The sequence below is a fragment of the Zophobas morio genome, unplaced genomic scaffold (assembly GCF_036711695.1).
Source record: "Zophobas morio isolate AGI-343-1 ecotype UQ-CSIRO unplaced genomic scaffold, CSIRO_AGI_Zmor_V1 ptg000004l, whole genome shotgun sequence".
Taxonomy (NCBI): Eukaryota; Metazoa; Arthropoda; class Insecta; order Coleoptera; family Tenebrionidae; genus Zophobas; species Zophobas morio.
The window spans coordinates 5034421-5047947 of NW_026972109.1; the positions used below are offsets into that span (position 1 = coordinate 5034421).

Here is a 13527-nt window from a genome sequence, read left to right on the forward strand (position 1 = left end):
TAAATTGCACATTTGATCTCCCATTTATTAAAATGTTTGGTTCACTTTTACAAAACAAATGCTCAAGGGAAACTAATGTTATCTAGCACATCCGACGAGGAATCGCTTTCGGATCCATATTCTTCGTTTGGATATTTCACCCTAATGCGAGCCAAATAAAGAGAAATGATTCCGTTAGTTAGCTAAAAGAATTATCTAGACGTGAGAACTTTACATGAAAATTCTTACAGATACGAAAGCAAAGAAAATGACTGCAATCTGCATCGTGCCCAAACAACTGCGTAATAACCGGTAAGTACGAAGACAACCTGTAGCGTGAGCAACAGCCATGGTACAGTTTGCATCTTGGTATTCTTCTGAGCAACAAGTGGATGGAGGCGGTACTGCCCAGAAAAATCTTCCCGTCGGTCCGCAGCATTGCTTCTGGTAAACCACCAAGTAGTAAAAGAGTATTTACATAAATAATAAATTTACAATTATATGGTAAAAGTCAATGAAACTTTTGTTGGTGGGACTAGAATGGGCGATAGTACTCCAGCCGTTCCTGTATATGAAATGATTGCCATCTCCCGACACAAACTCTTCCAAATTCGCATGAGAAGAATTCGGAATAAAGTTAACACTGTTGAATAACTCTATCGTTGTTTCTTCTATAGTGTAGTGCAAAGTGGTTATAATTTCACCAACAACAACTGCAGATGTGAGTTCTACCACACTCATGAAGAATATAGCCATTCCAGCCTGCCAAATTGAGCAACATAGAAAATATCTTATTTTTAACATCCAACATCTTACTGAAAAATTGATTAGTTTATGTTGCTTTAACTCTATGGCTCCCACAAAGCCAACAATACTTATTACAATCACGAGAAAACCTATGCCCATATATACGGTAAATATCATATCAAACGAAATCTCCATAGTTTCAAGAATTTCATATTCCCAGTAGAGTGGTACCAAATGCTGATTGTCGTAATAGTGTCTACATGTGTCCGATTGAATCATCATAATTACACCACTAATCTGCAAATTCCATCACTTTGAAGTTGCATTTCAAACAAGAGAGTACTTACAAATTTCAGAACAACGAGAAGAAAGAGTAAATGCCGTAGAAAATTAACAAATGCTGCTTTGTTCATTACAAATTTTTGCGAGACCAAATCTTGAGGGTGAGATTACATATAGAAATGTCACTGTCACTTCATAAAAAACAAAAAAATAAATGGCCAACCGTACGTCGAAAAGATCGTGTTGGAATAATCCAGAACCATTTTTATATTTTTATTTACTTATTACAATATCAACACAATATTTTATTTAAAAGTCTCTTGCAGATCGAAAGCATTGTCCTCTTCTGATGACGAAGAACTGTCATCGGAAGCATAGTTGCCATCTGGATATTTCTGTTTATAACGCACCAGCCGCATGGCAACACAACCTGCTACAAACTGAAAATAAAACCATGCAGTTTTTTTCAACGCGTTATGATTTTCCTTACAGATAGTACTGCAACAACCAAGAATTCGACTTGCAGAGTTGACAAACAAGACGAGAAAACGTTAAACTTAAATTGGCAAGTAGCAGTGTACGCTACATCCAACGTACAGTTATCACCTGGGTACTTTTCTGGACAACAACTCTCAGGAATTCGTATTTTCCAAAATTGGCGTCCCGTGAATCCGCAACATCCCAACTGAAAAAATGTAACACAGGCATTTCGTGTGAGACTTAGGTACTTTGACGGATTCTAGTCTAACTTCTAGGCGGCATATTTGTTTTGTGAACCAACTACCAAATATTGATCTTGTGGTAAACGATGGTTGTCTTTTTCTCAACTTTACATCCTTGGAATTTTTTTTTTTTGTTTGTGTATGGAATTTACATTTATCAAACTTATTTTGTACGTGAAATTGTCAGAGAAATCTTAAAAAATTAACATTTTAGTTTTTTATTTTTAGCTTACAAATCTGGACAATGACAACGGAGTCGCGTGTGGTTAAAGAAATTTCCACAAACTGTAACACGAAAAAAGTTATTGTATGTGATGGAATCTAGGACGACAGTCCAAGAATACCAGCTATAGATTTCTGATTGACAAAAGTTTTCACGAAAATGTACTATAAGACAACCTAAACGAAATTAATTTATAAACTGCTAATGATAACAGTTTCACTTCTATCGATTTGATTCTCTGTCAGAATAACTTAAACTTACAATCTTTTCCAAAGAAAACAACCAATTCCCAAAAGTAAATAAACGAAAATTCGAAGAAAAACTATTTGTAACTTGGTTCACTTTTGTTATGTTTGTATAGAAAACGGTACGGTCTTTACAAATTGGAGTGTTCTTTAATATATTTAATTTCTGTAACTATTTATTTTACATGACAAAAGTAAGTCTCTAAACATACTAGATATCTAACATATCTAACACCCTCTCCTGTCAGGACAACTTCAAATTCCCAACTTTCTTCACTTCTACTTTCCTACTTCGAAATCTAATAATCTTCTCGGTAAGCAACCTCTATTCCATCTTTTGGGCCTCGTTTCTGCGACTATTTGTGGAATGCTGGGTTGACTAACTACCGGCGTTGGTTCCGGACTGGTTACAATATCTTGGCTAAATGTAACATTGGTTACTTCAGAAACCTGTCTAGTTTCATTCGGAACATTATGATTATTTGAATTTGGAAACCTTGGTAACGTTCTTCCATCAGGTATACCAGGTGTAAGCATAGGTGAATTGTAGTTATCAACTTGGTTACTTGGTGGTACATTGTTTCTCGAGAACACTGTGTCAAAATGGACTTTTTGATTATCATTTAAAGGCAATTTAATAATTTGATTAATGTGACGTTTCCAGGTACGATTATCGTCTAGCTGAATCAAATAGTGTAATTTTCCTAATCTTTTAACAACTTTTCCTACACACCATCTTTGTTTTGACGTATAATTTCTACACTGTACTCTATCACCTACTGATACAGTTCTAATTTTATTATTTTTGTTAACATTACTTATTTTCGTTGAAATTGCATTTGGTAACATTAAATCTAATCTGTTTCGAATTTGTCTACCGAACAATAATTCTGAAGGACTTTTATTAGTTGTAGGTACTATGTGGTGTAATTCTGTAATGCATTAGCATTCTTTGTAGATTTACCTCATCTGTATTTTGGGAATCTATATTTAAACTAACTAGACTTTTCTTCAGACTTTGTACAAATCTTTCTAATTGTCCGTTAGTTGCAGGATTGAACGGCGCTATTCTTTTATGAATAATATTATTACTAAAAAGGAATTTATTAAATTCATGTGAACATAATGGTAACGTCTCTATCGTTTGTATTTGAAAAACATCTACTACATCAAATTGTGATTCTCGCGTATGTGATTGTGGAAGTCTGGAAAGGCAATCAGCATTTGAATGATTTTTCGTATTTCTGTATTTAATATCGTATTTAAATCCTTGTAGGAATAAGGCATAATGTTGCATTCTCATTGCGCTGTAAATTGGTAAAGGTTTGGTTGGAGAGAAAATTTGAACTAATGGTTGATGGTCTGTAATTAATATGAATTTATTTCCGTATAAGTATTTGTTAGTGCCTTTGGCGGGAACCTGTCTCACCCCTCCCCACCCGTAAGGGTGGGAGCCAGAGCCACCCCCACCTTGGAACACAGGGTAGCATTCATTCTTAAATCTCAACTGATTTATTCATACGCAATTCTCAATCCGTAACTGACAGTCATCACTCTCGACCGCACGGTCATATACTATTCTATTCTTGTTATTCTTAGTTATCATAACACTTGTTACTAGCAATATATACTTCTTTTACTGTTCGCTGGTCTTTATTCATTTATACACTTTTACATGGTCCTTCGAGCCGGATTGACCAAACCAAGCGGATCAAATAATTGCGATATGGCGCTCATTACAGATCGTTTGGTGACCTTTGTCACCGAAAAACTAAAACCGGCATAGGAAAACGAATCATTTTGGTTATCCCACCTGATACCTAAAGTTTTATTATTGTGTTGTTTGTCCGTTATTAAGCGCTTACCGCTCGATGTAGGCTGAGTGCATTCTTGTATATTGGGATAATTAGACGACCATTTGCTTAACTCGAAGCCTCCCTTTGCCAGAACGGCCTAAAATCGTCTTTAGGTGACGAACCAAGGAAAACGTTAGAAAGTCTTAAAACAACCAATAATAACTACGCTATTGCCGTGGATCTATTGAAACAAAGATTTGAAAACAAAAGATTTATAGTCAATAACCACTTAAAAAATATTTTCGACCTTCCTCACGTGAATAAAAATGATTCTAAGTCTTTGCGCGGTTTTCTAGACCAAGCGCAAATTAATCTAAATACGTTAAAGGCATTGGGGCGTCCTGTCGATCAATGGGGGGACGTCATTGTTTACATATTGACCTCCAAACTAGATCATTTCTCCAGTGCGGCATGGGAGGAATCTATTGAATTTAACACCATTCCCGGGCAAGCGGAATTACTTTCATTTTTAGAAAAACGTTGCCGAAACTTAGAGTCAATTAATTTACACAAATTTCGTAACGAAGGAAAACCGATTATTACTCCCAGACCAAATGTGAATGCTTCACTTAAAAGGCATGTTTTTCAGTCATCAAATATAAACAAAGTCCATGTTAACAGTAATCAATCAATCCCGTGTTTTATATGTTCCCAAATGCACAACATATTCAATTGTACCTGATAATGTGTTGTAAATCTCTTTCAGGTGGCTTACATGTAATGTAATATTCATTGTAATATTCTATAATTTGGTATTAAAACAATGTAATTGTTTCAAGGCGGGGGGTATGTTAGTGCCTTTGGCGGGAACCTGTCTCACCCCTCCCCACCCGTAAGGGTGGGAGCCAGAGCCACCCCCACCTTGGAACACAGGGTAGCATTCATTCTTAAATCTCAACTGATTTATTCATACGCAATTCTCAATCCGTAACTGACAGTCATCACTCTCGACCGCACGGTCATATACTATTCTATTCTTGTTATTCTTAGTTATCATAACACTTGTTACTAGCAATATATACTTCTTTTACTGTTCGCTGGTCTTTATTCATTTATACACTTTTACAGTATTGATGAAATTTTTTTATTGCAAATATTATACCGTAAGCTTCTTTATCGATTTGTGAATATTTTTTTTGTGTATCGTTTAGTGTTTGAGATGCGTACTGTATAACTCTTTCTGAACCATCTGGCTGTATTTGTGGAAGTACAGCTCCTACACCATATGAACTTGCATCTGTAGCCACTGTAAGTGGTAAATTAGAATCGTAATGTGCTAAAATTGTGTCGGATTTAAATTCTTCCTTTGCTAATAAATATGCTTCTTCACATTCTTTTGACCACGTGAATGAAACATTTTCTCGTAATAATTGATTTAAAGGGTATAAAATCGTACTTAGGTTTTTTATAAATTTTCCATAATAATTAATCATTCCAATAAAAGAACGCAATTCACTTTTATTTGCAGGTCTGGGCATTTTATCGATAGCATCAATTTTATTTTTACATTTGTGTATTCCCTTTTCATCGATCTTATATCCACAATAATTTATTTCTTTTTTAAAAAATTCACATTTATCGGTGTTAATTTTTATATTATATTTATGAAGTCTTTTTAATACTTCTTCTAATCTTTGTATATGGATCAAATCGTCAGGACCAGTAATTCTAATATCATCAAGGAAAACTGAAACTCCCGGTATGCCATTTAGGATATTTTCCATCTCCCTTTGCCAAATAGCTGGGGCACTGGCAATACCAAACAATAATCTCGTACATTGAAATAGTCCTTTGTGTGTGTTAATTGTAAGTAAATGTTGGTCTTCCGGTCTAAGTTCTAATTGTAAATAAGCTTGTTTTAAGTCAATTTTTGTGAATTTTTTACCCCCTGCCATAGTAGCAAATAATTCATCGGTTGTAGGTAATGGATGATCATCTACTATCAAATGTGGATTTAATGTAACTTTAAAGTCCCCACAAATTCTAACGGTATTATTACTTTTTAAAATCGGAACGATGGGTGTAGCCCAATCTGATGTATTAACTTTAATCAAAACTCCTTCCTCAACTAACTTATCTATTTCATTTTCTACTAACTGTTTAAGTTTAAATGGAATTGGACGAGCTTTAATATAAACTGGAACCGTATTAGATTTTAATGTTAACTTTGCTTGTATCCCTGTAATTTTTGCTAATTTTGTCTCTGTAATTGAATTGTATTTTTCTAACAAAAATTGTACTCGGGAATCTATTTCTTCCTTATGAACGTCAATTGTATGTAAGGTGTCTAATTTTAACAATTGTAATTGTCTAATCCACTCTCGACCAAGTAAAGGCATTTTATTTGTATCAGTAAGATAGATATTTAAATTATATTGTTGATTTTTGTGGTTGACAATAACATTTGCGTATCCCTCAGTCGTTACTTCAGTATTACAGAAAGTAAATAATTTTGTAACGGTACTATTAATGGTCGTATTTGGAAACATTTTTTTGAATTGTAATTTTGACATAACTGTGACAGCACTACCTGAATCAATTTCAAATTTAATCCATTTCCCACTAATATTTAAAGAAATTGTGTACTTATCTCTAAAGTGAGTATGGTCTGATTGATTTATTTCCTCCTCTGCTTCCACCTGGTGAGTTGGTACTGCACCAAATTCGTTACTATTATTTATTCGCTTAAAACAAACTTTTTGGATGTGACCAAGGGTCCCACAAAATCTGCACTTTGTATTCTTAGGTAATTGACAATTTGAAGCTAGATGGTTTCCTCCACACCTGTAACATTTAATATTGGAATTAGAATTTCGCGACGTAAACTTCGGTTGAATGGATTGTAATTTTTTTGTCTTCGTACTCTCCTCTAGTATAGAAGAAGTTCTAGACGTATTTTTCGTACCACCTTTCTTCTTTTCTCTAAGTGTAACATAGTTCATTGATGTATTTAGTATTTCTTTATTTGCATCTTTTTCTGACATTTCCATCGCATGGGCTATTTTCACTGCATCGTCAAATGTTAATTTGTCCATCTCCAATAGTCTGCAGCGAATTCTATTACTTTTTAGACCGAAAACGAACTTATTTCTTAACGCAGTTTTCAAATATTCTCCAAAATTACAGTTTATCGCTAATTTCTGAATCGCCACAACGTAATCTTGTAATGATTCTCCCTCCATTTGGTTACGCTGATGAAAACGATAATTCTCGGCAATTTCTATCGGTTTCGGTGCGTAAAATTCTTGTAGTATTTGTATTATTTCCTCAAATGATTTGTTGTACGGATCGTCAGGCGAGCATTTGTCACAAATGACATCAAATGCTTCATGTCCAATATAATGTAATAATCCCGGAGCGTAATCCACGTCTTTAACTTGAAAAAGTTTGAAATCACCTTTTAATCTTCTAATCCAATTCAGCCAATTCATTGAAGGTCGAAAAGTTCAATATTTAAAGTAGCTTTGAAAGTATTACTTGGAGTAGTTTCATTCAACATCCTCGTCGTAGCTTCATTCGGCATCCTCGTCGCCAATAATTTCTTATGTTTGTATAGAAAACGGTACGGTCTTTACAAATTGGAGTGTTCTTTAATATATTTAATTTCTGTAACTATTTATTTTACATGACAAAAGTAAGTCTCTAAACATACTAGATATCTAACATATCTAACAACTTTGTATAACCAAATTTGCTTAAAATCAACCACCTTCAATTTACTCAAATTTGATACAAAAATGTCCAACGAAATACTTCAAAAGGTACAATGAATCTCACCTGCGTTTGAATGTAATCTACCTCTGCCTTTAAGAATTCACTGCCATTTGCAAAACGTACCCATCCATTAGCAAGAGGCAACTGATAGCTGTACGTAGTCTCCCCCAATGTTTCGAATAGTTCGTTTTCTGAGGAGGAAAGCAAGCTCTTGTACTCAGGATTCATTGCATTGACCTGCTCAAACAATTGTTGCATTTCTTGAATTACTATTTTTTCAAGGCTGTTAATGACCGGTACCAGAATCCATGCACCAGTTAACTCCAAGAGCAAAATAAAAAAAAAATTCATACCTGTCTAATCACAAGAAAAGCAATGAGGTTGTCTTCAAGGAAAATTCTTACCACAAAAACGAGCAAAGGGCGAGAGTTAAAACATACAGCGCCGGCAAAACCTAGACCGCAAGTCACAACCGACATGAAGACAGTCACCAGTGGCAACACTTGCAGCGAATCATTGCCTATGGCGATAGGGTCGCGTAAATTTTCTAAAAACGCAACTAAAATAATTGCAGGTGAGAATTTACCCTGACAGTCGACTATTGAAAGTGCGATCGCAAAGACTCCTACCTTAAAATGTCATCTTATTAGAAACTGCAAATACGAAAAAAAGTCTTACCATTTTCAGGACAAGTAAGAGGAAAAGAAGATGTCGAAAGAAATTTACCGCTGCAGCAGTATTCATTTGAAAATCGTGCTGAAAATTAGTAAAATGACAAGACGCGTTTTTGTTGTGATGGTTTCTATGGTACTAGTATGGAACTAAGAAAAGGCCAGGCATTATGTACAGTGAGACTAAAATAAAGCCTCAACATCAGTTCAACATTCATTTTTGAAAATTAGTTTTCTGTTTTAATTTTCCAATATTTGATACAGAATTCGGTGTACCAGGTGTTAGAATACTGACGGTTTAAACAAAAAATAACTCTCCTCTACCCTGGCTAGATGAGCAAACGTATTTATAAAAAATTATAGTTTAAATGAACTAAGAAAACACGCTTTTGTAGCAATACGAACTAAAAAATTAAAAATAATCTTTAAATACGGTTACGAAATAAACCCATACGCCGCCCCGATACGACTCCTATGGGTTTTCTAGTATGTGCAGCGATGACGCCGTTCGCTAAAAAAAACCTGGATGCGGAAGTTGAGAAGGGGTTCCAGAAAGACCTCGATCACGGAACCTCTAGAAGCGGAGTATGGGGTTAAAGAGAGACCACGTTTGAAAAGGGATTATGAATTTTAACCCACTCCGATTTTAAATTACCAATCAACGTAACAATACATATAAAAGTTTAAGTCAAGAGCGAGAGGGCATCTCACAATTGGGTATAACTTAATTTTTTCAATAAGCTTAATATAAGAATAAAGTAATCGACAAAAAAAAACTTAAATGTAGAGAACACGTAAAAATACTAGTCCGTGACTATTAATACGCTACATTTTTGGAATTGCCACGTCGAGATTTACACCGAGCCCTAAATTTTTTGAGAATATTTAGACGACTTTTGCAAAAATGAAATTTTCCATTATGAAAATTTCAACCCATTTTCGACCATTTTCGAAATTTAACAAAACCATTTTCGTGTAGACGTCGGGCGCAGAAGTCACTTCCGGTCTCATTTCGTCGAAAAAACGCAACCGTTTTTCCAGAATCGCTATTGAAATATTGTGCTTTTTAAAAATTTGGAAAAATTCGAATTTCACTCCGAATATTTCGAAAATAGTGTTCTGTGACTCTAAACACGCTACATATTTCGTATTAGCACCTCAAGCTCTATAACCCTGAATTTTTTGGGAATTTTTTGACGACTTTTCAAAAATGAAATTTTCCACAATGTAATTATAGTTTTTTTTTTGTATTATTATGAGTATATTAGATTCGAAAATACGAATTTACTGTTTCAACAGGTACCTCATATTCGCCCGCTGTTTCTTCTGTGGCTAGTCCATTGATAATCTCTTCATCATTAATCTGGGATTCTTCATCATTGCTTGCGATCCACTCTTCCACTTCTTCTGTAGTTACTTCCATTTGCTTTCTGACATATATTTAATATCACCAGATACAGGAATATGTCGCAGGGACCATGCGAAATTTGTACATTCTGTATCAGGAATTTGGCACAACTTTAGAGTTTTCCTTATTCCTGAATCATTTTCTGCAGATGAAACGAATAGCAGTTTTCTTTCTCTTGATACCACAGATGGTCGCCTTTCCAACATTATACTCCTAGGCTAAATGTGTGATAGTTCTTGCATCAGATTACCCAGATTAAATAAGTACAACACGTGCAGTCGATATTGCGTCATTTTTGCATGTCGGTGCATGTTTGCAAGTTCAGTTCGAATTACAGAGTTTTTGTTCGGGTTAAAGAGACACCGACTTCAACTAGCCTCTGTGCATGTACGGATAATCGTGGGTTGAGATTGTAGACAATTTTATTTGTCAGTAACTCCTGTTTACGCGACAAATTACAGAGCGATTATGTACAAAAATATTTCCGGCGCAACTTGTCTGGATTTTCTCGACACACGCTGGACTGAATAATCCTGTTCCAGACGATGGTCTCTATTTAAACGCATACTCTCCTTCTCGAGGTTTCCTGATCGAAGTCTTTCTGGAATCCATCGCGACTTCCGCAGCCAGACTTTTCTTTACCCAACGCCGCTGCGCTCGGCCGATGAGTCATCACCGCCGTACATACCAGAATAAACACATACGTACTAGAAGACCCATGGGCGTCATACCAGGGCGGCGCATGGGTTTCATTCGTAACAATATTTATTTTATAATGCAAGAGATTACAACACGAATGAAACTTTGCACATAAGAGCTAGAGATTGTGATAACTTTATGAATACCGTAATCATTATGAACCCATATCATGTCATTCAATTCATGAAATTTTGATAAAAAATATGATATAAAATCCAAATAACGACGATAGTTGCTAGAATAAATAAACAAGAATTTTTTTGTAAAAATAAATCAGAAGCTTTTTGTAAGAAGAAGTATGATTATGACATTTATAATGAACAAAAAATACATTCAGTGAAACCATGATATTGCTTTTTGAATTTTTTGAATTTATAACAAGTTTTTGTTTTAACATGAGATGGGTGATTTCTTACAACACTACATTATTTATTTACGGCTTTTGAAATTGTCATGTAATAAGTGATTGTAAAATTGGTAAACAATGAATGTTATTATTATTATTATTTTAAAGTAAATATTAACACAATGTTTTATTTAAAAGTCTCCTGCGGATCGAAAACATTGTCCTCTTCTGATGACGAAGAACTGTCATCGGAAGCATAGTTGCCATCTGGATATTTCTGTTTATAACGCACCAGCCGCATGGCAACACAACCTGTTACAAACTGAAAACAAAACCATGCATTTTTTTTCAACGCGTTATGATTTTCCTTACAGATAGTACTGCAACAATCAAAAATTCGACTTGCAAAGTTGACAAACAAGACGAGAAACCGTTAAACTTAAATGTGCAACTACGACTGTACGCTACATCCAACGTACAGTTATTACCTGGGTACTCTTCTGGACAACAACTCTCAGGAATTCGTATTTTCCAAAATTGGCGTCCCGTGAATCCGCAACATTCCAACTGAAAAAATGTAATAGAGGTATTTCGTGCCAGACTTAGGTAGTTTGACAGATTCTAGTCTAACTTTCTAGGAGGCATATTTGTTTTGTGAACCAAATGCCAAATATTGCCCTTGTGGTAAAGGATGGTTGTGGTTTTCTGAACTTGTGCTTGTGAAATTTGTTTTGGCTTATATGTAATTAATTTACATCTGTGAAACTTATTTTGTACGAAGGTGTTATTGTATTCGTGAATCTGTCAGAGAAATCTTTAAAAAATGAACATTTTAGCGTTTTATTTTAGCTTACAAATCTGGACAATGACAACAGAGTCGCGTGTGTTTAAAGAAATTTCCACAAACTTTAACACGAAGAAGGTTATTATGTGATGGAACCTAGAACGACGTTCCAAGTATACTAGCTATACATTTCTGATTGGCAAAAGTTACACGAAAATGTACTATAAGACAACTTAAACTAAATTCAATTATAAACTACTAATGATAACAATTTCACTTCTATCGAATTGATTTTAAGTCAAAATAACTTAAACTTACAGTTTTTTTCAAAGAAAACTACCACTTTGTATAAATAAACCATCTTCAATTTACTTAAATTTGATGCAAAAATTTCCAACAAAATGCTTCTAAAAGTGCAATAAATCTCACCTTCGTTTGAATATAATCTACCTCTGCCTTTAAGAATTCACTGCCATTTGCAAAACGTACCCATCCATTAGCAAGAGGCAACTGATAGCTGTAAGTAGTCTCCCCCAATGTTTCGAATAGTTCGTTTTCTGAGGAGGAAAGCAAGCTCTTGTACTCAGGATTCATTGCATTGACCTGCTCAAACAATTGTTGCATTTCTTGAATTACTATTTTTTCAAGGCTGTTAATGACCGGTATCAGAATCCATGCACCAGTTAACTCCAAGAGCATAATAAAAAAAAAATTCATACCTGTCTAATCACAAGGAAAACAATGAGGTTGTCTTCAAAGAAAATTCTTACCACAAAAACGAGCAAAGGGCGAGAGTCAAAACATACAGCGCCGGCAAAACCTGTAGCACAAGACACAATCGTCATGAAGATACACACCACTGGCACCACTTGCAGCGAATCCATGGTTATGTTGATAGAGTCGTGCAAATTTTCTAAATGCGCAGGTAAAACAACTGAAGCTCCGAATTTACCCATGCAGTCCATTGCTGCAAGTGTAGTCGCAAAGACCCCTACCTTAAAATGTCATCTTATTAGAGACTGCAGATACAAAAAAAGTCTTACCATTTTGAAGACAAGTAAGAGGAAAAGAAGATGTCGAAAGAAATTTACCGCTGCAGCAGTATTCATTTGAAAATTATGCTGAAAGTTAGTAAAATGACAAGACGCGTTTTTGTTGTGATGGTTTCTATGGTACTAGTATGGAACTAACAAAAGGCCAGGCATTATTGACAGTGAGACTAAAATAATAATAATAATAATAATCACCCAAAATCGTCGATTGAAAGATTCTCATTACCAAGACAGAATGGAGGAAGGGGTTTCCAGAACTTAGAAAACTTATATCAGAGACAAATTTCAGACTTGAAGAAGTATTTCTTGAAACGAGCGGAAAGAAATGAAATGTTTCACACCATCACAAGAGCAGATTTGAACCACACACCCTTAAATCTGTCGAACACCAAAGAAATCCACACCCCCCACAATAGATAAAATAATAAGTGGGCTAAAACAAAAACAACTACATGGAAAATTCTACAAAGACTTAGAAGAAAATCATGTCAATAAGAAGATGTCATTGATTTGGTTAAAAAAATCAAGTTTGTATGCCGAAACAGAAGGATTTGTGTTTGCTATTCAAGACCAAGTAATCAATACCAAGAATTATAGAAAATACATCATCAAAGATCCGAACATAAAAAACGACTGCTGTCGCCTATGCAAAGCAAAACCTGAAACGATCCAGCACATAATCTCTTCTTGCAGCATCCTAGCACAAACTGATTACAAAGCTAGACACGACAACGCAGCCAAAATCATTCACAAAGAATTAGCAACACTTATGAACTTAATCGAAGATACGACACCCTAT

The 13527-nt window shown here is 34.9% G+C and overlaps 3 protein-coding genes across 4 annotated transcripts; all 3 read right to left on the reverse strand.

Annotated features, from left to right (window-relative positions):
• Positions 1 to 4: 4 nt before the first annotated feature.
• Positions 5 to 1188, reverse strand: LOC135134328 (uncharacterized). The gene is made up of 5 exons (XM_064062971.1): positions 1074 to 1188; positions 796 to 1023; positions 475 to 741; positions 229 to 423; positions 5 to 182 (listed from the first exon to the last, which is right to left on the reverse strand). The coding sequence occupies exons 1-5, from the start codon at positions 1137 to 1139 to the stop codon at positions 63 to 65; spliced, it is 876 nt and encodes a 291-aa protein (XP_063919041.1). The 5' UTR covers positions 1140 to 1188; the 3' UTR covers positions 5 to 62.
• Positions 1189 to 1310: 122 nt separating this feature from the next.
• On the reverse strand, positions 1311 to 9862 carry LOC135133710 (uncharacterized). The gene is made up of 7 exons (XM_064062199.1): positions 9728 to 9862; positions 8962 to 9013; positions 8447 to 8524; positions 8173 to 8327; positions 7832 to 8125; positions 1499 to 1693; positions 1311 to 1448 (listed from the first exon to the last, which is right to left on the reverse strand). Exons 1-7 carry the CDS (start codon positions 9860 to 9862, stop codon positions 1314 to 1316), a joined length of 1044 nt encoding a protein of 347 aa, XP_063918269.1. The 3' UTR covers positions 1311 to 1313.
• A 1158-nt stretch (positions 9863 to 11020) lies between these two features.
• On the reverse strand, positions 11021 to 13050 carry LOC135134335 (uncharacterized). 2 transcript variants are annotated; one of them, XM_064062991.1, is made up of 6 exons: positions 12955 to 13050; positions 12720 to 12895; positions 12447 to 12671; positions 12106 to 12399; positions 11265 to 11459; positions 11021 to 11214 (listed from the first exon to the last, which is right to left on the reverse strand). In XM_064062991.1, the coding sequence occupies exons 2-6, from the start codon at positions 12783 to 12785 to the stop codon at positions 11080 to 11082; spliced, it is 915 nt and encodes a 304-aa protein (XP_063919061.1). In that variant the 5' UTR covers positions 12786 to 12895; positions 12955 to 13050; the 3' UTR covers positions 11021 to 11079. The 2 variants fall into 2 exon arrangements, with proteins under 2 accessions (XP_063919061.1, XP_063919054.1); XM_064062984.1 differs by having other exon boundaries at positions 12720 to 13050.
• Positions 13051 to 13527: the final 477 nt, after the last annotated feature.